The sequence below is a fragment of the Erythrolamprus reginae genome, unplaced genomic scaffold (genome assembly GCF_031021105.1).
Source record: "Erythrolamprus reginae isolate rEryReg1 unplaced genomic scaffold, rEryReg1.hap1 H_39, whole genome shotgun sequence".
Lineage (NCBI taxonomy): Eukaryota > Metazoa > Chordata > Lepidosauria > Squamata > Dipsadidae > Erythrolamprus > Erythrolamprus reginae.
Genome location: NW_027248494.1, coordinates 93262 through 114370, shown reverse-complemented (window position 1 = coordinate 114370; position 21109 = coordinate 93262). Strand labels below are relative to the sequence as shown.

Sequence of the window (21109 nt, the reverse complement as noted above, 5' to 3'; positions counted from 1 at the left end):
TTAATTAATTAGTTAAATATTAAAACAGATAGAAATATAAAAATATAAAAATAGCTAAGAATAAAATGTATTAAGATGTATTAAAAGATGTATTAAAAATATAGAAAAATATAGAAAAAGGAGTCAGTCAGCAGTTCTTAAATAGTCAATAGAGAGGTGGTACCAAAGTCTAGGTAAATGGCTTCTTAAGGGTTTATATGATTGTCCACTTAGCAATTTTCCAGGTTTCTGGGGAAAAAGATCACCAAAGTGCTGGCCCTGACTCCTGACCAGCATCCCCAGTCCAAGTCCACATGGTCTAGTTATCATTTCCCCCAACTTCCTCAACCCTATGTTCCTCCTTTTTCCTGTCGTTTGTTTCAATTGCCCTCCAATGCCCGCTGTTCTTCCTGGGTGGCATCTCCCCTCACAATAGTCTCTCCGACTCCAGGTCTGCACCATGGCCTCCGTTTCAATAGTCCCCCCGACGATGGGCGCCCCCACCATTTGGCGCCACAGCGTCCCGGGAACAGATTTAGCACTGAAGGGTCCAGCCTTGTTCAATCTTGGTGCTCAGTCTCGGTAATATTCCCCAACAAAAACCACCCGAAAGACATTCCAGAGCCGCAGGGCATCAAGGTCTTATTGAGGGTGCTCTCTCTCCAGCCTCCAAATCTCCTCATCCTATCGAGCGCGGCAACAGAGGAAGGCAACATGCAGCGGGGGGGGGGCGGCTGAGTTCTAATTAGCCGCCGCCATTACCGCTTCCCAGCTGATCGGTCTGACAGTCTTTACAGCAAAGGAGACAGCGAAGAAGACAGAAGAGCAATGGGAAGCAATCGTCCCACGCAGCAAATGTTCACCCTCCGAGCCTCCGGGCTGCAAACGAGCTGCAAACGGGCTGTCCGGTGCCTCCGACTCCCTCCCGACAGCACAACACAGCTCAGCTGTAAACAGCAGCCGCCATTCTGCCGCGTCTGTCAGTCCGGCTCCAGGCGTGTTCGCGGCCAAACAGCTCACCACTGCCGCGAACAACGCCAAATTCAAAGTCTCCAGAAGCAGGGACACCTCACCTCCAAAACAGGTTGCTGACTTGACGTGGGGGGTTTCTATATTCTCTATATTTTCTGATGTTTCAATAGCTCCCCGCTTCTGCAAAGTAGTATGCAAAACTGAACAAATAAAACAGCAATTCATCAAGACCATTAACCACATTACCAGAAATAACAAGTCCTTCAACAAACTCAGATCCAGACCAGATCTTTCTCTCCTCCAACGTATTTGCTCTCGCGAACTACGGGCAGAACTCAAGAGACGCTATGAACTTGGTGAAACAAACCTTTACATAGATTACCGCACAGAAAGCATCAAACCCAAAACCCATAATTCTCCCCACATCTTCCGGTCTAACTTTCAACCTACCATCTCACAACATCAAACTGACACCTGCCAGACCACCATCCCACAACAACAAATGGACAACCCTACCACCTCAAACCAAGAATAGGAAAGCGTGCCCCTTACTTCCTCTAACCACCCCAAAACCAATCCCCAACACAAGACCAATCTGAAATGTAAACTATTAAATGCTAGAAGTTTAGTCAACAAGATATCTGAATTCCTCCTTCTACTTGACACCTCCAATTTTGATATAATTTTTATATGCGAAACATGGCTAAATGCTTCCTACCCAGACTCCATTATCACATCAAAAAACTACCATGTTTTCCGCTCAGACCATGAATCCTGCAGAGGAGGCGGAGTAGCTATATTTTACAAAAAATTGCTGAACCTAAAAATCTTCAAAGTTGCACAGGATTTATTGGTACCTGAAACTATTGTCTGTGATTTATCCCTAAATACCACAATTTGCTTCTTACTCTGCTACAGAGCCCCGGACTACGACATCGAACATGCTAACAAATTATCCACATTACTAACGTGGGCAACCAACTGCCCATACCCCATTATCTTCCTCGGAGACCTCAACCTACCACACATCAACTGGTCCTTAAATGAATGCAGCACGGAACCCATCCATTCTACTATATATAATACCGTCACCCATCTGGGACTCGACCAACTAGTAACTAAAAATACCAGACTTGATAACTGTCTGGATCTCATCTTCTGTAACAGCAAAAGTACAATATATGGCTTACAAATAACAGAACCATTTTCCAACAGCGACCACAGCATGATAAACTTCAGTCTCAACTTAAGCCACACTATGGACCACCAAAATAATACAACACCAAAATTCAATTTCAAAAAAGCGAACTACGAACTCATTGAAGCCCACCTCTCAACATTAAACTGGAAAACTCTATTCTCTGAATGCTAAACTACTGATGACCTCTACAACACATTCCTACTCGAAATGAAAATTATCATCAGACCTCATGTACCTCTAACATGTACCATAAACAAAAAAAAAATAACCTCCCCATCTCAATGAGAAAATTACAAACAAGAAAAAAAATCTCTCTGGAGGAAAAACAGAAAAGGACAAGTTTCCAACTTCAAAAGCCGATATAAAAGCATTTTCAATCAAATAAAAGCAGAATGCCTTAACTACTACAGCAAACAAGAGGAAAACCTCCTACGCACCAAATCTAATAGAGCTTTCTACAACTTTGTCAACAATAAACTCAAAGACTCTAGACGAATCCCACCTCTCAAAGGACCCAACAACAAAGAATACCATGATGATTCATCCAAAGCCAACCTCTTCAACTCTTTCTTTGGCTCTGTCTTTGTTAACAGCAATGGCTCATCCCCCAATTTCATCAATCACACCTCAAATTCCCTCAACGACTTAACCCAAGTAGACTTCACTGAAGACCAAGTTGAAAAAGCATTACGTGACCTTAAACCTTCTCTATCAGTCGGACCAGATGGTCTATGTGCATACTTCCTAAAAAAGCTCTCTTCTGCCATAGCTGAAGCACTAAACATAATTTTTGAAAAATCCTTCAGAACCAGCACACTTCGTAAGCTATGGTCGAAAGCAATGGTCATCCCCATCTTCAAAAAAGGAGACCCCCCTCTTGCAGATAACTACAGACCAATTTCACTATGCTGCGTCCCATGCAAAGTCATGGAATCAATTATAAACAAATCAATTACTCTCCATTTAGAAACTAATAATTTGCTCTCTAACAAACAATTTGGTTTCAGAAAAAAACTATCCTGCAACCTGCAGCTCCTTCACTGCAAAAATATATGGACAACTCATCTAGATCAAGGGAAATCTACAGATGCAATTTATATTGACTTCTGCAAAGCCTTTGATTCAGTGGTCCACGACAAACTACTCCTAAAACTCAAATCCTATGACATCTCAGGATCCCTCCACAGATGGATTACAGCATTCCTGTCAAACAGACAACAAGTGGTCAAAATAGGAAGCACCATATCCACCCCCGTCCCAGTTAAAAGCGGTGTTCCCCAAGGTAGTGTACTGGGACCAACACTCTTCATTCTCTACATCAATGACCTTTGCGATTACATCACAAGCAACTGTGTCCTCTTCGCCGATGATGTAAAACTCTTCAACACCACCGATAACACAACTACTCTCCAAAAAGACCTTGACGCTGTTTCTGAGTGGTCTAACACATGGCAACTCCAAATCTCAACTAGCAAATGCTCTGTCCTACACATTGGGAAGAAAAATCTGAACTCCAAATACGAACTGAATAATCAAATTATCACAGATAATCCCCACTTGGTTAAAGACCTTGGTATACTAATAACAAAAGATTTAAGTGCCAAAGCCCACTGCAACAATATAGCCAAGAAGGCTTCAAGAGTTGTAAACCTAATCCTACGTAGCTTCTGCTCTGGCAATCTCACACTACTTATCAGAGCTTACAAAACTTTTGCCAGACCCATCCTCGAATACAGCTCATCTGTTTGGAACCCATATCGCATCTCAGACATTAACACCCTTGAAAATGTCCAAAGATACTTCACCAGAAGAGCCCTTCACTCCTCTACTCGAAATAGAATACCCTATGAGACTAGACTTTCAATCCTGGGCCTAGAAAGTTTAGAACTAAGACGCCTTAAACAAGATCTAAGTATTGCCCACAAGATCATATGCTGCAACGTCCTGCCTGTCGGCGACTACTTCAGCTTCAAACACAACAACACAAGAGCACACAACAGATTTAAACTTAATATTAACCGCTCCAAACTTGACTGTAAAAAATATGACTTCAGTAACCGAGTTGTCGAAGCATGGAACTCATTACCGGACTCCATAGTGTCATCCCCAAGCCCCCAACACTTTACCCTTAGATTATCTACGGTTGACCTATCCAGATTCCTAAGAGGTCAGTAAGGGGCGAGTACAAGTGCACTAGAGTGCCTTCCGTCCCGTCCTGTTGCTCTCCTATATCTCCTATACCTTTCCTCTATTCCTATATCTCTTCTTCTATTCTTTCATTGATATATTTTATTCCTATACTGTATCTTCTTTTCTATTATTTCTTAGATATATTTTACTATGAGTATCTCCTCTATAACCTTCATCATATATTTTACTATGTGTATATTGATATATACCCACTAAAACCCTCATTGTGTATTGGACAAAGTAAATAAATAAATAAAATAAATAAATAAATAAATCAGTAAGTTGGGGGGGAATATAGACACATAGAAATTTTTCAAAACAAAATTTTGCACTAATAACAGATTTATTATATGCACATGCATTTCTCCCTTTTTGTCTCACACATTTCAGTTAGAAAAAGTTGGGGGCAGTGGAATGCATTTCTTCCAAGAGAGTGGTAATGTTAAAAAAGGGGTGTTTTTTTTCCTCTCCAAATTTTTGGAACTTTTAGAAATTTCTATGAGTTTTCTATAGATTAACTATCAACATAACTCATTAACTCTTCTCATACAAAATATCAAAATTCTCACTTTTCATCCTGCTCAGACATAAAACTCCTTCCCTTTAAATTTCCACTCCCCCCCACTCTGGGGCAACTCATGAGTTATTATCCAGTCAGTGAGGAAAATTCAAGAAGTGATTCTGATTAAACGAAATGTTATCCAGGGCCCTGACCACTGCCTATTTGTTCCTCACTGCATTAAGCCAAGTCAACCCTGCCATTCTATGATCTTCTTTCTTAAAAGCACCATTTTCAATCAAAGGTAAGTAATAGGCAGGTGCACCTTTGGAATTTTTAAAAATCTAATTTTATGAAAAGTTTTTTCTTCAACATACATAAGTGCTTGGTAAACATTGTATTGTTTATTTTAATGTTTTATTTATTTGTCAAAACGTCTACCACTGGTATGATATAAACATAAACAAAAGCAAAAGCAAGAGGTACCGTGGTACCTCTACTTACGAACTTAATTTGTTCCATGATCAGGTTCTTAAGTAGAAAATTTGTAAGAAGAAGCAATTTTTCCCATAGGAATCAATGTAAAAGCAGATAATGCATGTGACTGGGAAACCGCAGGGAGAGTGGAGGCCCTGTTTCCTCCCAGGAGATTCCTGGAGAGGCCCCACAGGGGTTTCTCCCTGCCTTTTCCGGCTACAGTTTCGGAGGCTCATGTTCATAAGTGGAAAATGGTTCTTGAGAAGAGGCAAAAAAATCTTGAACACTCCGTTGTTGTCTAGAAAACTTTATTAGTAGAGGCATTCTTAGGTAGAGGTATCGCTGTATAAATTTGGACAATATAACAAGAACTGTAGGCACAGTGATGTGCTTATGCACACCCCTTACAGACTTCTTAGGACTGGGGTGAGGTCTGGACACAGTCTATGCTTAAAATTTTTGGGGTTTGGGGAAGAAACCACACTATCAGGTAGTGCATTCCAGGCATTTATCACTCTGTTGCTGAAGTCGAATTTTCTGTAGTTGGGTATTGAGCAGTTTACATTGAGTTTGAATCTTTTGTTTGCGCATGTGTAACAGTGGTTGAAGCTGAGGTATTCATTGACCGGTAGGACATTATGGCAGATGATTTTATTGTACATTAAGATCAGATCGAAGTTGACATCAGATCCGGGCGGATCTCGACTCCAATTGGAAAACAGAGTCGGCTGACAACAAGTCAGTTGAGGTGACTGGGGCCCGTACTTGTCCATCTGTCTGGGAAGAGTTTGATCTGGTGACACCTGATGAAGTGGACAAGGCCATTGGAGCTGTGAGTTCCGCCACCTGTTTACTGGATCCGTGTCCCTCCTGGCTGGTTTCGGCCAGCAGAGAGGTGACACGGAGCTGGGTCCAGGAGATTATCAACGCTTCCTTGGGGAGGGGATCCTTTCCATCATCCTATAAAGAGGCGCTCGTGCGCCCCCTCCTCAAGAAGCCTTCCCTGGACCCAGCCGTACTTAACAACTACCGGCCAGTCTCCAACCTTCCCTTTATGGGGAAGGTTGTCGAGAAAGTGGTGGCACTCCAGCTCCAGCGATCCTTGAAAGAAGCCGATTATCTAGGTCCCCAGCCGTCGGGTTTCAGGCCCGGTTACAGCACGGAAACTGCTTTGGTCGCGTTGATGGATGATCTCTGGCGGGCCCGGGACAGGGGTTTATCCTTTGTCCTGGTGCTTCTTGACCTCTCAGCGGTTTTCGATACCATCGACCATGGTATCCTTCTGCACCGGTTGGAGGGGTTGGGGGTGGGGGGCACTGTTCTTCAGTGGTTCTCCTCCTACCTCTCCGGTCGGTCGCAGTCGGTGTTAGTGGGGGGACAGAAGTCGACTCCGAGGTCTCTCCCTTGTGGGGTGCCTCAGGGGTCGGTCCTCTCCCCCCTGCTATTTAATATCTACATGAACCATCTTTCAGCTGTGGCGAGGGGGGCGTTTGCCCAGGTTCGCCTGGTGCACCAGTTGCGGCCCTATCTGGATCGGGACTCGCTACTCACAGTCACTCATGCCCTCATCACCTCGAGGTTCGACTACTGTAATGCTCTCTACATGGGGCTACCTTTGAAAAGTGTTCGGAAACTTCAGATCGTGCAGAATGCAGCTGCGAGAGCAGTCATGGGCCTACCTAGGTATGCCCATGTTTTACCAACACTCCACAGTCTGCATTGGCTGCCGATCAACTTCCGGTCACAATTCAAAGTGTTGGTTATGACCTTTAAAGCCCTTCATGGCACTGGACCAGAATATCTCCGAGACCGCCTGCTGCCGCACGAATCCCAGCGACCAATTAGGTCCCACAGAGTGGGCCTTCTCCGGGTCCCGTCAACTAAACAATGTCGGTTGGCGGGCCCCAGGGGAAGAGCCTTCTCTGTGGCGGCCCCGACCCTCTGGAACCAACTCCCCCCGGAGATTAGAACTGCCCCTACTCTCCTTGCCTTTCGCAAGCTCCTTAATACCCACCTGTGTCGCCAGGCATGGGGGAACTGTGACATCTCCCCCGGGCATATACAATTTATGAATGGTGTGTGTGTATGTATGTGTGTTTAGAAATGGGGTTTTTAAATGTTTTTAGTAGAAATTTAGATTTGTTATAAATTGTCTTTTTGCACTTTGTTATAAGCCGCCCCGAGTCTGCGGAGAGGGGCGGCATACAAATCTAAATAAACATAAACATAAACAAACAAACATAGTTTTAAGTTAATCTAAACCCAAAATTTCAAGTCTGGTGGAATAAGTTATTCGGTTGTGAGTAGAGGAGTGAACTCTTCTTGTGAAATATTTCTGGACTCTCTCAATATATTAATAGAATAGAATAGAATTCTTTATTGGCCAAGTATGATTGGACACATAAGGAATTTGTCCTTAGTGCATATGCTCTCAGTGTACATAAAAGAAAAAGATACCTTAGTGAAGAATCCTGAAGTACACTTAATGATTGTCATAGGGGTCAAATCTTAAGAATACAAACAACAGGTTACACTCATACAGTTATAAGTGGGAGGAGACGGGTGATAGGAATGATGAGAAAAAACTACTAGTAATAGTAGTGCAGACTAGGTACATTGTTTGACAGTGTTGAAGGAATTGTTTAGCAGTGATTGTGTTGGGGAGAAAACTGTTCTTGTCTCTAATTGCCGTGGTATGCAGTGTAGCAATGTTTTGAGGGTAGAGTTGAAACAGTTTATGTCCAGGATGCAAAGTATCAGTAAATATTTTCACTGCTCTCTTTTTGACTCATGCAGTATACAGGACCTCAATGGAAGGCAGGGTGGCAGCAATTGTTTTTTTTCTGCAGTTCAAACCAAACCAGAGAGTTATAGAGGTGCAGATGACAGACTCAGTGATTCCTCTGTAGAACTGGTTGGACAATTTGTGCTTCCTGAGTTGGCACAGAAAGAATATTCTTTGTTGTGCTTTTTTGATGACATTTTAAATTATATAAATGTCCAATATGTAGTGCAGGTTCCAGACAGGTGAGCTGTATTGAGGATTGGTCTGGCAAATGTTTTGTATGCTCTGATTAGCAATTTAATATTGCAAAAGAAGCTACGCAAGATTAGGCTAACAACTCTTAGTGCTTTTTTGGCACTAAGTCTGTCTGAGTCAATTTACTTTATAAACAACATAATAAAAATAATATTAATAATACTATTTAGGTATACGTACATACTAATAATTTTTTAACTGCTAACATTTATGTATACATAATAATTATAACAGCGGATGTCTCTCCGAATACCAAGCCAGTCCTGGCCAAACCAGGAACTTCTCCAAGCCCTTTCATCCCGCCTCCTCCTTTAACGAGAGGCATGGCGAGGGGAGCGAAGGAAAAGAAACGTTGATCAACAACCACGGCGCCGAAGAAACGGATTCGTCGATTGGATCTGTCTGGCAGCGCCCGGTTCTTCCCTGCGCATGCGCACGTCCGCTCCGGGTCCTGCGTCCTCCGAGGGCCCTGCCTTGCGCTTATTCTTCTAAACCCTTCCGCTCCGTGCCCGTGACTGGTAGCGAAAGTGAACCGGGGTCTGAGAGGAGGACCGAACGAACCCGACTCGGTAGGGAGACACGGGGATGCGTTTGGATTGTCGGCACTATTGCTGCTGCGCTGGCAAGGACCCGAGTCGAGGCAGTTATAAAGGAATCTTTCCCTGAGCAGAGCGGCCGACAGCTTGCAAGAGGGGCACAAGGTAGGTTCTGAGGCGTAGCAGGGATGGGGCAATTGAAGAATGGCCTATAAGAGGAGGGACGGATGCCAGTGGCTCCTCCTTTCTTCTGGTGAAAAAAGCTAAAAGGCTCGCGAGAGATCTTATTGCATGCCCGCAGCCATCCCTTCTGCTTTCATCTTTGGGAAATTTTCTTTCTCAGCAGATTTCTCTTGTCCGCCTTCCAGGTGGGTGTCCGGCCTAGCCTCTAGCAACGAACAGGACGCCGAATAGCTGGCGGTCGCTGGGAATGGAGGGCAGCGGGTGACAGGTGTCAAGAAAGGAGAGCGATCCCTAAGGAGCTCACGGGAGAAGGGAGGATTCTCCGCGTTCCCGAGAAGGCTTGAAATTCAGCCATAGGTCCCCGTGGGTGGTTCTCCCAAGAGTCTGTCTGTTTGCGGAGCTGCTGGGTTGCAGAGCGTTTCCCTTTGAAACCTTGGGGGGAGGGGGAGCTTTCTGCCTTCCTGATGATGGGAAAGAATGGCCAGAATAAGCAGAAGCTTTTCTGTTTCCTATGTCTTTATCTCCCTTTCTTTTGCTAGCGTTTCATCATTTACCCTGTTCTCACCGATGTTGCTGTGTTTGAGGTCAGTGGGAACACAGCATCTTCCTGGAATATAGGGGTCTCTGCACTTTTCTGCTCAATCACAACCATTGGGCTGCTTGTTGCTGTCATTAAAGTCTTTGTAGCCATCAACCCAAGTGCTGTTTCAATGGGAAAATGAAGGTAAATATTTTGGGGATGGAGTTTATTTTGTGATTGTGGGAGAAAACAGTATAACTGTCTTAAAGAAACAAAAACATATCAATTACATTTTGTATAATCTGTCTTCAGGTGATTCTTGAGACATACGCTTGCTTGCTATAGACTCTACCTAGTGTTGGATAAAAGACTATTGGATCTCTATTTTGTAGAAGTTCTGCCTTAAATTCATAAAATCTAGTGCTTTGTCTGAACCACAGTTTTGTTATATAGCTTCTTTTGTTGTGGTTTATTTAAAATAATCAAGTGTGATCAGTTATAGATCACATCTAGTGGTTGTTATTGGTTAGGAAAAGATTAAAGACTTCTGTTATATATTTGTTGTTCAAGAAAAGTTTGAATATGATTAAAATTCTATTTAAATTAATTAAAATCTTTATGTATTTTGAATTCTAGTCTCAAAACTTTGAAAATAGAAATGGAGTTTTTCTTTTCTGTACTAAACCTAGGTCATTAGAAATTCTTTGCCCAAGTGTCTTAATCTCATCTTGTATATCGGTTCCTTTCTTTAACTGGAAATCCTTGAGGAATTCAAGATGTTAAAAGCATTTTCAATAAAATTGAAAATAATTATATGGGAATAACATCCACCAGTTTGAAATTACTGTCTTCTCACTAATCTCATGGCTAATTCTACACTAATTGGTTTAGTCCAACCAAGCTCCAGAAATATCAGTTAGCTTCATATATCATTATTACTCTAATATTAATACAAAAAGAAGATTTGTATTTTAATAATAACACCAAATTAATGTGAAAATTCACATTAAAGGAAGAGATAACCCTGTCCCCTCCAGATCTACTACACTAATTATTCCATTATTTGGTAGTAATGCTTATTGTAGAAAACAATTCTATCTTTATAATTTGTTCATTGAAATAAACTCTCTTTTACTTGAACAAAGTTGAAATGAAGTTGTTCAAAGAGAAACTCTATCGTCATCAACTCTATCATTAAAGTTTTGAAATGCATAGTAATACAGAATAATGCAATGTTTTTCAACCTGATTCCCTACATATTTTTCCATATTTTTAGTCTGATCCATTCAGCATGACCAAATATTAGAAAAACAGAATATCAGAGAAACTGAAATAACAGATGTATTGTGTGTTTATATTTAAGGCACCTGATAAAATTAATACTAAATTACATTAGGAATTTTTTTAAAAAAATCTGAGAATAGTTCTAGCTTTCTTAATCAAATGTAGCTTCCCATTCAGTCTACTAAGGAGGGTATCCAACAGTAAGCAGATACAGTATATGCAGTATATTTTGGTAAATATATTTCAATCTCTTACTATTCTGTAATTTTAGCAACTTTTTTGTCACTCTCTCGGCCAGATCTAGGCATCCAGCTCTTAAGCTGTTGCTATCTAGTCTGCAGAATGTAAGTGACAAGGGCAAAAGTGAAGCATTGAGGGTGGGGCAGTGGGGCAGCAACAGGGTATATATGGTATATGGCTGTGATGGTGAACCTATGGCACGCATGCCACAGTTGGCATGTGGAGCAATAGCTGCTTGCACGTGAGCCATAGCCCTAGCTAGCTCCAGCATGCAAGTGTGTGCTAATTTTTTACTCATATGGAAGCTCTGGGAAGGCAATTTTGACCTCTGTGGTGTCGGGGGAGATTTTCTGCCCTCCCCAAGCTCCAAGAAACCTCTGGAGCCTGAGGATAGTGAAAAAGGGGTCTATCATGCCCACTGGAAGTCAGGTAATGGAGTGTGGAGGTCCTACAGTGGGCTGGGGTAAGTGCGCAGTGGGTTGGGGTGAGTGGGGGCTTTGATTATGGATGTGGACACGCACACGCGAGTGATAGCATGCGCACACACTATTTGGCCCGAGGGAAAAAAAGTTCGCCATCACTAGTATATGGGTTTTGGGGAAAATTAATTGTCTATCCCTGATCTAACCTCTTAAAGAAGCAGAACAAATAAATGGAAGAGGAACTCTTATTCTTGATGATTAAAAAATAAAATTACCAAAAAGTTTTCTTGATGTATGTATAAATGTATGTACCGTGTTCCCTGAAAATAAAAGCATGTCTTATATTTTTTTGACCCTTGAAGTATGGCATTGGCCTTATTATTGGACGGATTTTAGTAGTTTCAGGGTGTAGGAAGTGGGGTGGGGCACGAATCACATGCCTTACTGGAGTCTGGCCGCTCCATGGCATCTCTTGGCGGTCTATTAAGTTCTAGTTATACCTCCAGCTCCAGCTGTCACCATAGAGGGGGAAGTGCACTCGCTGGAAACAAAAGCTGCTGCCCTGGCTGGGGTTTGGAAGCCATAGAGCTGGAGTTTGGGGAAGAGAAAGAAGGACTTTCGCTGCTTCTACTTTTGGCTGCATACAAAGAAAGCAGCAGAAGTCTTTTTCTCTCCTCCAAACTCCGGTTCTATGGCTTCCAAATTCCAGCTAAGGCAGCGGCTGCTCTGCGAGTGTAGTGATGGTCATTGGAGGCCTCCCCTTCCCCCCTGCTCCTCTCTACTCCAGTTTCTCTGTGGCCTCCCCACCTGAGCACTGACTGACCGGAGCATCCATCAGCATGCCCAGGAAGCCCCTCTGCCTTGGTAGTGACCAGATGGGACAGTGACTGAGCCAGCCTCTTCCTGAGGAGGGCAACCTCACAGTACCCTTGCTTGTACTCCCATTCTCCCGCTTACTTTTCCCCAGACACTCAACAGTGAGTCACCGGGCAGCCACGACAGATGCAGTTCAGCTGGCCCAGCCATAGCCAGTGCTCCCTGCCCACAGCAGTTTCTTTGTCCTGGTGCTGTGTCTTAGGTGCATTCTCCCACCCCACTACCCAAAAGGTTTGCTCGCTGGCTGCTTCTGCTGCTGCACCTGGCAAGAGGTTTGACTGTCAGATTGGCTTCCTCAGGCAGCCAGCGAGTTTTCTCCCCATCACCGCTTTGCTCGAGAGCCGGAGACAGAGATGGAGCAGAGAAGCCACTGCTTGCCGCTTTTTTCCTTAGCTTCTGAACGGCCGGTAAGTCTCAGCAGACCCCAATACTGCTACTACCCACTCTGCCCTCTGCTGTTTTCATCAAGTGTGTGTGTGTGACAGACAAAGAGAAATGATGGAGAAGAAACTCAAAACAGCGTTGCCTGCAATACTTTTACTTCCCTCCTTCATCTCTCTCTCTGTTGTGTGTGTTCCTTGTCAGCTTTAGAATTCTGAGATTCAGAAGGTGGAGATGACATAGAAGCTGTCAATTATCCTGATTTAAGAGATGTGGGGGAAGCTAGCGAGGAAAGTGAAACAAAACAGCCGTCCGACAAAAGTATGCAGTCATGTCTCTTCTGATGGTGGAAGCTTAGAAGACAGTCCTTGATTAAATCCAAAGTTCAGAAGGTTGCAGAAAAGAAAGGATGAAATTTGGGGGGGGGGGGGGGGGGGGGTTTAATGTGCTATTTCAGAGTGTGTAAATTAATTAATTAATTACATCACTTCCGGAATTCAATGAAAGAGAAGAACGCTTTCTTCAAAATGATAGAAAACCAAGATGGTGTTTTATGTCATCTCTCCAAATAAGTGAGTTTTTCTATTGCATGATAAACTGCTTTTTAACAGCATGAACCTGACTTAGAGATAAGAAGATGTTTTGAAGTAGACAGCTTGTTAATTAGAAAGACTTATAACTTTGTAATTTAGTTTGTAAGAGTTGAATGCATTTATCCGTGCTGGAGTTGTAATGACGAGATCCAAAGTGGAAGGAATAAAAGAAATGCTATTTTGAAAATTATCAGCCTGTAAAACTTTTATTATTTGGAACAGTCAGCTGATCCCAGCCCAGGTCCAGAACAGTCTTTCTCTCTCTCCCCCCCCCCTCTCTCTGTCTCTCTCACACACACACACAATTGCTTGAAAGGGATAGGCTGCACTTTGCTTCTATCATAAGCACATGCTTTCCACAATCGCCTGTCCTTTTTCCAAGCAGCAGCAACTGTGTATGTGTGTGTGTGTGTGTGTGAGAGAGAGAGAGACAATTCCAATGGGCTGCATGACTTTCTGCCTCATTGTGGCAGGAGCCTAAGCAACACCTGTGGAACGCAAGCCATGGCTTCCACTTGCTCCATAATCACAAGATGAGCTGCAGAATAGTGGGGCCCTCTCTGCAAGGTTGCCTAGTGCTGGGGGCAGAGCTGGGGCTAGCAAGAGTACGCTGGAAATATCTCCAGGAACCCAGAGAGACAGAATTCTCAGTCCTTGCTTGATCAGCGGGCTATGGTTGGTGACCAGGGACCAGGGAATGAAAGGGGTTCCTTCTGTGCTGGCCATGGCCATCACTTTACTAGGGTTTATTTTGGGGGGAGAGCATATATTTATGCCCACCCAAAAAATCGGTCTTGGCCTTATTTTCAGCAGTGTCCTACTTTAGGAGAAACCCTGTATGTCTACCTGTCTGTATTATTTCCGACAACCAAATAATTTATGTAACTATCATATAAATTACTAAGTAGTTAGCACTCATAACAATTTATGATTTTCATCTTTTGGAATTTAATCATATACCGTATATACTCGAGTATAAGCCGACCCGAGTATAAGCCGAGGCACCAATTTTTGCCACAAAAACTGGGAAAACGTATTGACCCGAGTATAAGCCGAGGTTAGAAAATGCAGTGGCTACTGGTAACTTATAAAAATGGAAAACAATAAAATTACATTAATTGAGACATGTTTTAGAATATTTATTTTAAAGAAAACCAGTAAACTAGCTCTGTAAATTTAAAAGAGGGTAAACAAATTAACAATATTAACAATAAATTAAAAAGTAAAAAAAGTAGCTCGATCAGGAACAAAGCTAAAACCTAAGAGTTAAAATCCTTCAAAACTGGATTCCTTCTCATCATTAATTGGATTTACATTATTGTTCTGTTTTTATATATGCTGTGAGCCACCCTGAGTCCTTGGAGAGGGATTGCATACAAATCCAATTAAATAAATAAACAAACAAACAAACAAACAAATAAGTGTATCCAAAGAAGAGCTTCAGCATTAGCTGCTGTGAGGTTATCAGCATAGAAAACCAATAGATAGATAGATAGATAGATAGATAGATAGATAGATAGATAGATAGATATAGATAGAAAGATAGATAGACAGACAGACAGACAGACAGATAGATAGATAGAAATAAATAGATAGATAGATAGATAGATATAGATAGAAAGATAGACAGACAGACAGACAGACAGATAGAAAAATAGATAGATAGATAGATAGATAGAAAGAAAAATAGTTAGATAGAAAAATAGATAGATAGAAATAGATACAGATAGATAGATAGATAGATAGATGATAGATAGATAGATAGACAGATAGATATAGATAGAAAGATAGACAGACAGACAGATAGAAAAATAGATAGATAGATAGATAGATAGATAGAAAGAAAGAAATAGATACAGATAGATAGATAGATAGATAGAAAAATAGATAGATAGAAAGATAGACAGATAGAAAAAGAATTCCTGTCTAGCTCTGCCTCATAACACATTATTAGATCCTATCCAAGCAAGGACAGCAACTACCACAAAATACCATTTTTTAAACAGTTTAAATCCTTTCAAAGGAGGGGGAGGAGAATCTGACAGCAGGGGGCCTTTTTAATCCGACTCACCATTGCAAATGGCTGCCTTCTTTGCTTGAGCTAGGGAGAGGAACTACGGTGTGCGAGAGGGGACAAAAGCTGGTGCCTCCTCGCTCTGGCTCAAGCAATGGCGCCCTCGTGTGGTGACTTTGTCAATGACCCGAGTATAAGCCGAGGCTGTGTTTTTCAGCCCATTTTTGGGGCTAAAAAACTCGGCTTATACTCGAGTATATACGATATATAAGATCCAGTTTAGTTTCTGAATCTATAATTCACATAAAAACTCTGTCTCTTCTTATGAAGCATTAAATTTTATTGTAAGTTTCCTATACTATGACGTATACTACTTAAAAATTTGGACAAAATAAGACACTCACAGGCAGAAATGCCATAATATTAATAATAATATTATGATCCATATTCAGTGTAGACCTGCTTAATTTATTTCATAATCTGCTGTTTTATGAGGAAACCATGAACATTTGTATATTTATTTATAAGGTATTTGTTATTTTTAGTATTGAGGATAGTGCAAAATTACAGAGATTGATATGGAATTTTGTACATTTTGATTTCTCTGTGTTTTTGTAATTTTTTAAAACACGTGTTTAGAATGTAGAAAGATACGTTCACCTCTGAAGATTCATGTTTGTACACAGATCTAATATATGTGACAATTTAGAAACAATTGCTGTATAGTATTGCTCTTGGTTCAATGACATTCCTAGGTAGATCAAGCTATCTAGAAAGGAATATGCATCACAATATGAACACTTGTATGTTTCATTAATATTGAATAAGTTTATCTGTTGTAGTAGAAAATTTTAAGTACGGTATGATTTGTAATATTAAATTATAGAATTACAGTTTGCTAATACAGTTATAAAAAATAGGACATACATGACAAAAAACAAATTTAATTTGAGAAGATAATATATTTTATTTAAAAGATTTCTTTTAAAGTAATTTGATAAAGAGTAGTTGCAGTTATTACGTACATTGTGCAGATTAGCATTTATTGATCTTCTATTCTAAATACATTGGCTTTCAGGGGAGAATAAAAGTAAAATATGTATTGCAAACTCATAATGGCTTTTTGTATGTGCTATGTGATATCATATACACAAAAAAGAAAAGATGCAAAGCTGTTGTTCAATCACAATGCATATTTTGTTATTTTGATGAAATCTTGATGAAATTAAAATCTGATTGGATCTGTCATCTGAATGGTTAATTTATTGATCACGTGAAATAGCTATCACGTGAAATAGCTCCTGGCTTGCTGAGCTGTTTTAATGGTCTTTAAAGATATGATTGTATCATCTGATCTAATTCTCTTGTGACATTTAATTAACTGAAAGAATAGAAAGACTTACATTAAAAGTTTGTTTCACCTTGGGGTCTATAATTTTCTCTCTGTGTTAATTCGCTGCTTTCTTAGCATTTTGGAGTGTCTTTAAAAAAATATTTTCTGTGTGTTTAGATCTGTAATATAGAAGTTGAAAGTTGTCTCATCCAGTTTCAATCCTTTATCCAAAAAGCACTCCAGCACATAATCTTCTTGTCTCCAATCTTGCCAAAATGGCCATATCTCTGCTGCTGATCAAGAGGGATTCTTTGGATCAAGTGAGGAAATTGTTGTTTCCTTGTGATTTACAAAGCATCCTTCCTTTTTTCACCACCCCTCAAGGGTGGCTTTGACCCCATAGGATTTCCTGAAAAGCAGATATCAGCTGGGTTTTGTGATGTTCCAAAGAGCACCGTTATCCCATATCTGTCCTTCTGTGACACCAACCAGTCAAATCTATCAAATCTCTCCTATCAGTAATCCTTTAATTTAAGGAATGTAAGGATTTGGGTTTTTTACAAAAAGTATAATTAAACCTTAGAATTTGTTATTAGCATTTAGAATTAGCAATAGCATTTAGACTTATATACCGCTTCATAGTGCTTTTTTTTCTTAAGCGGTTTAAGAATCAGCATATTGCCCCCAACAATCTGGGCCCTCATTTTACCCACCTCAGAAGATGGAAGGCTGAGTCAGCCTTGAGCCGGTGGTGAGATTTGAACTGCTGAACTACAGCTAGCAGTTAGCTGAAGTAGCCTGCAGTGCTGTATTCTAACCACTGTACCACCCAGCTCTTATAAGGTGTAATGCCAAAGTTGGTACCAATTCATGGAAGACATAGAGTTAAATGGCTTTCAATATTGACAGTAGTGTGACTGCCTCTGAAGGCCATCTCCTGGGTGATTACGTCTTTCTCTATACTGAGGAGTGGGTCCAGCAGTCACGTGGGATTGCTCGCTGTCGTATCCAATCAGGACCAAGCCTTGTCTTTAAAAAAGATTGCTGGATCCGCCCCCTTCCCAGAATTCACAAATCTGTAGACTTGGATCGATGGCGGTGGCTCAAAGGATGCTCTACACGCACCCGTTTGGCACCAAAAAGTCCACCGCAGGCCCAGAGCTTGCCGTGAGTCACTCAGGATTCCGCTCATCCGCTAGGCCTCTCGCCTCCAAGCAGTGTTCCCTCTAATTTTTTTTCGGTGTGGGCGGAAAAGTATAGTGTCTGAGCGGCAGTCCCTTTGGGACTGGGCGGCATAGAAGTCCAAAATAAATAAATAAATTTTATATATATAAGACTCAGAACACACATTGCAAAACAATCAAGTAGCCTGCAAGCTCCAACTACTCAGGATATCATGCCTAATCAACAACCATTAACTAATCAGCATACCTCAGCTACATCAACGACCCCAGATGCTACCCCACTGACTCACCAGGAAGTTTCTACACAGCAGGCAATTGCTGAGCCATCAAACCACACCCAGCTCAGGTCTCGCTGTGTTCGCCCTAGAACAAGGACAGAAACACCAGCCTGAAGATGACGAGTTGGACCTCATTGAAACGTCGCCAGAAATTTCCAAATCCTACACGGGAAGTAACCCGAATATTCCAAGACCGTCATACCTGTACCCGTGAAAATCTACGAAAACACACACACACACACACACACACATATATATATATATATATACAGTCATACCTCCTCTTACGAACCTAATTGGCTCCAGGGGGAGGTTCGTAAGACGAAAGGTTCGTAAGATGAAACATTGTTTCCCATAGGAAACAATGTAAAGTCAATTAATCCGTGCAACCAAAAAACCCCCCCGCAAAAAAACAGCGTTCGGCGACTGCTGGGAAGCCGCGCGGCTGTTTTAAAAGGTGACAGCCGGCCTGGGGGGCTTCCCAGCAACCTCCCGAACCCGGAAGTTCGGCAAAAGTTCGGGGTTCGGGAGGTTGCTGGGAAGCCCCCCAGGCCGGCTGTCACCTTTTAAAACAGCCACGCGGCTTCCCAGCAGCTTCCCGAAGCCGAACGCCAAACCCGAACTTCCGCGTTCGGCGTTCGGCGACTGCTGGGAAGCTGCGCGGCTGTTTTAAAAGGTGACAGCTGGCCTGGGGGGCTTCCCAGCAACCTCCCGAACCCAGAGGTTCGGCAAAAGTTCAGGGTTCGGGCGGGTGCTGGGAAGCCCCCCAGCCCGGCTGTCACCTTTTAAAACAGCCGCGCGGCTTTCCAGATGTCTCCCGAAGCCGAACGACAAACCCAAACTTCCGCGTTCGGCGTTCGGAGACAGCTGGGAAGCCGCGCGGCTGTTTTAAAAGGTGACAGCCGGCCTGGGGGGCTTCCCAGCAACCTCCCGAACCCCAAACCCGGAAGTTCGGCAAAAGTTCGGGGTTCGGGGGGGTGCTGGGAAGCCGCCCAGCCCGGCTGTCACCTTTTAAAACAGCCGCACGGCTTCCCAGCTGTCTCCCGAAGCCGAACGCCAAACCCGAACTTTTGCAAGGGATTTCATAGATTCCTTGGTGTTCTAGTCGGATTTTATCTTTTGGGTTCCTTAGGATGTTTGATATTTTTTGGTTAGTGACAAATGAAGTTTTGATATTATGTTTGTGCAGAATTTTACTAATTTTGTCTGTGGTGCCCTTGATGTAAGGGAGGAGGGTGGTACCTAGGGTGGTATCCTAGAAGCAACATACAAAAGGAGGAACGAGATGCACTTATCAATTTGAAGAAAGACAACGATATAATCATCCTCCCAGCCGATAAAGGAAACTCCACAGTAGTGATGAACACATCAGACTACAAAGAAAAACTTTCCATCCTACTACAAAACCCTGCCTACAAACTTCTAAACACAGATCCTACCACCTATCTAGAAAAAACCACCAAATCCAAAATAAAAGCCTCTCCCATCAGTGAAGAAATCCAACAAAGAATCATCCCCAGAGAAAAATCTTCCATATATCCAAAACTCTATGGCCTTCCAAAAATACAGGAATACCTCTCAGGCCAATAGTCAGCTCCATAGGCTCCCCTCTACAAAATCTTGCCAAATTTTTAGCCAAATATCTTCAACCCTATACAGAAACTATCACCTCATATGTACAAAATTCATTCCACTTTATACAAATAATTAAAAAACAAAACCTACAACCTGGTGACCTACTTGTGAGTTTTGATGTCGTATCCCTTTTCACCCAAATACCTATTAAAGAAGCCTTAACAGCTATCCAAAACAAACACAAGCCCCCCAAATATATCTTAGATCTAACCAACCACTGTCTGACTAATACATACTTCATCTATAATGAACAAAGATATAAACAGATAGAGGGAGCCCCCATGGGATCACCCCTCTCACCTGTCATCGCCAACCTCTATATGGAATATTTCAAAAATAATGCATTAAAGCAATCTAAACACAAACCTAAACTTTGGCTGAGATATGTTGATGATACTTTTGTAATTTGGCCACATGGAAGGGAAAAACTAGACAATTTCCTCACACATCTCAATAGCCTACACCCCAAAATACAATTTACTATGGAAACAGAAACCAATGATCAACTTCCCTTTCTGGATGTACTAATCTATAAAATACCCAATGGCACCCTAGAACACACCATCTACCAAAAGAAGACCCATACCAACCGTTATTTAAATGCACACTCCCACCACCACCCCGCACAGATCACCTCAGTAGCCAAAACTCTCATCACGAGAACCAAACGCCTAGCTGACCATGAGCACTTAAAAACTGAATTGAACAAACTTAAAGATGTATTAATTTCTAATGGATTTGAAAGGAAAACAATCACAAACCTAATCAAAAAAGAGACACCCCCCAAAAATCAAGATCAAGAACAGGATAATGGTACCACCCTCCTCTCTTACATCAAGGGCACCACAGACAAAATTAGTAAAATTCTGCACAAACATAATATCAAAACTTCATTTGTCACTAACCAAAAAATATCAAACATCCTAAGGAACCCAAAAGATAAAATCCGACTAGAACACCAAGGAATCTATGAAATCCCTTGCAAAACATGTGCAGCCACATACATTGGACAAACCAATTGAAGAGTGAGCGCACGCATTGCAGAACATAAGAATGCAGTTAAAAAAGAAGAAAAGACTTCCTCCCTTGTCCAGCACATTAAAAAAACAGGGCACGAAATTGACTTTGAAAAAACTAAATTACTTTCCAAAACAGAAAATTTATATAGAAGAATTACTATGGAAGCTATAGAGATTGAGAAACACCCCCTCTGCATGAACAAAAGGGATGATACATCCCACCTACCAGAGATTTGGAAACTAGCCTTAAACA

At 41.8% G+C, this 21109-nt stretch overlaps 1 protein-coding gene across 6 annotated transcripts in view; it reads left to right on the top strand.

Moving 5' to 3' along the window:
* Nucleotides 1-8755: 8755 nt before the first annotated feature.
* Nucleotides 8756-21109, top strand: part of LOC139155651 (calcium-transporting ATPase type 2C member 1-like) — a 101226-nt gene continuing 88872 nt past the window's right edge. For 2 of the 6 annotated variants that reach the window (XM_070730869.1, XM_070730867.1), the window contains exons 1-2: nt 8757-9059; nt 9617-9801. In XM_070730869.1, the coding sequence (XP_070586970.1) occupies nt 9796-9801 (6 nt within the window). In that variant the 5' untranslated portion in view covers nt 8757-9059; nt 9617-9795. Of the gene's footprint in view, nt 9060-9083; nt 9263-9616; nt 9802-21109 lie in introns of those variants that run through there. The other 4 variants (XM_070730864.1, XM_070730870.1, XM_070730865.1 and 1 more) reach the window with 4 other exon arrangements.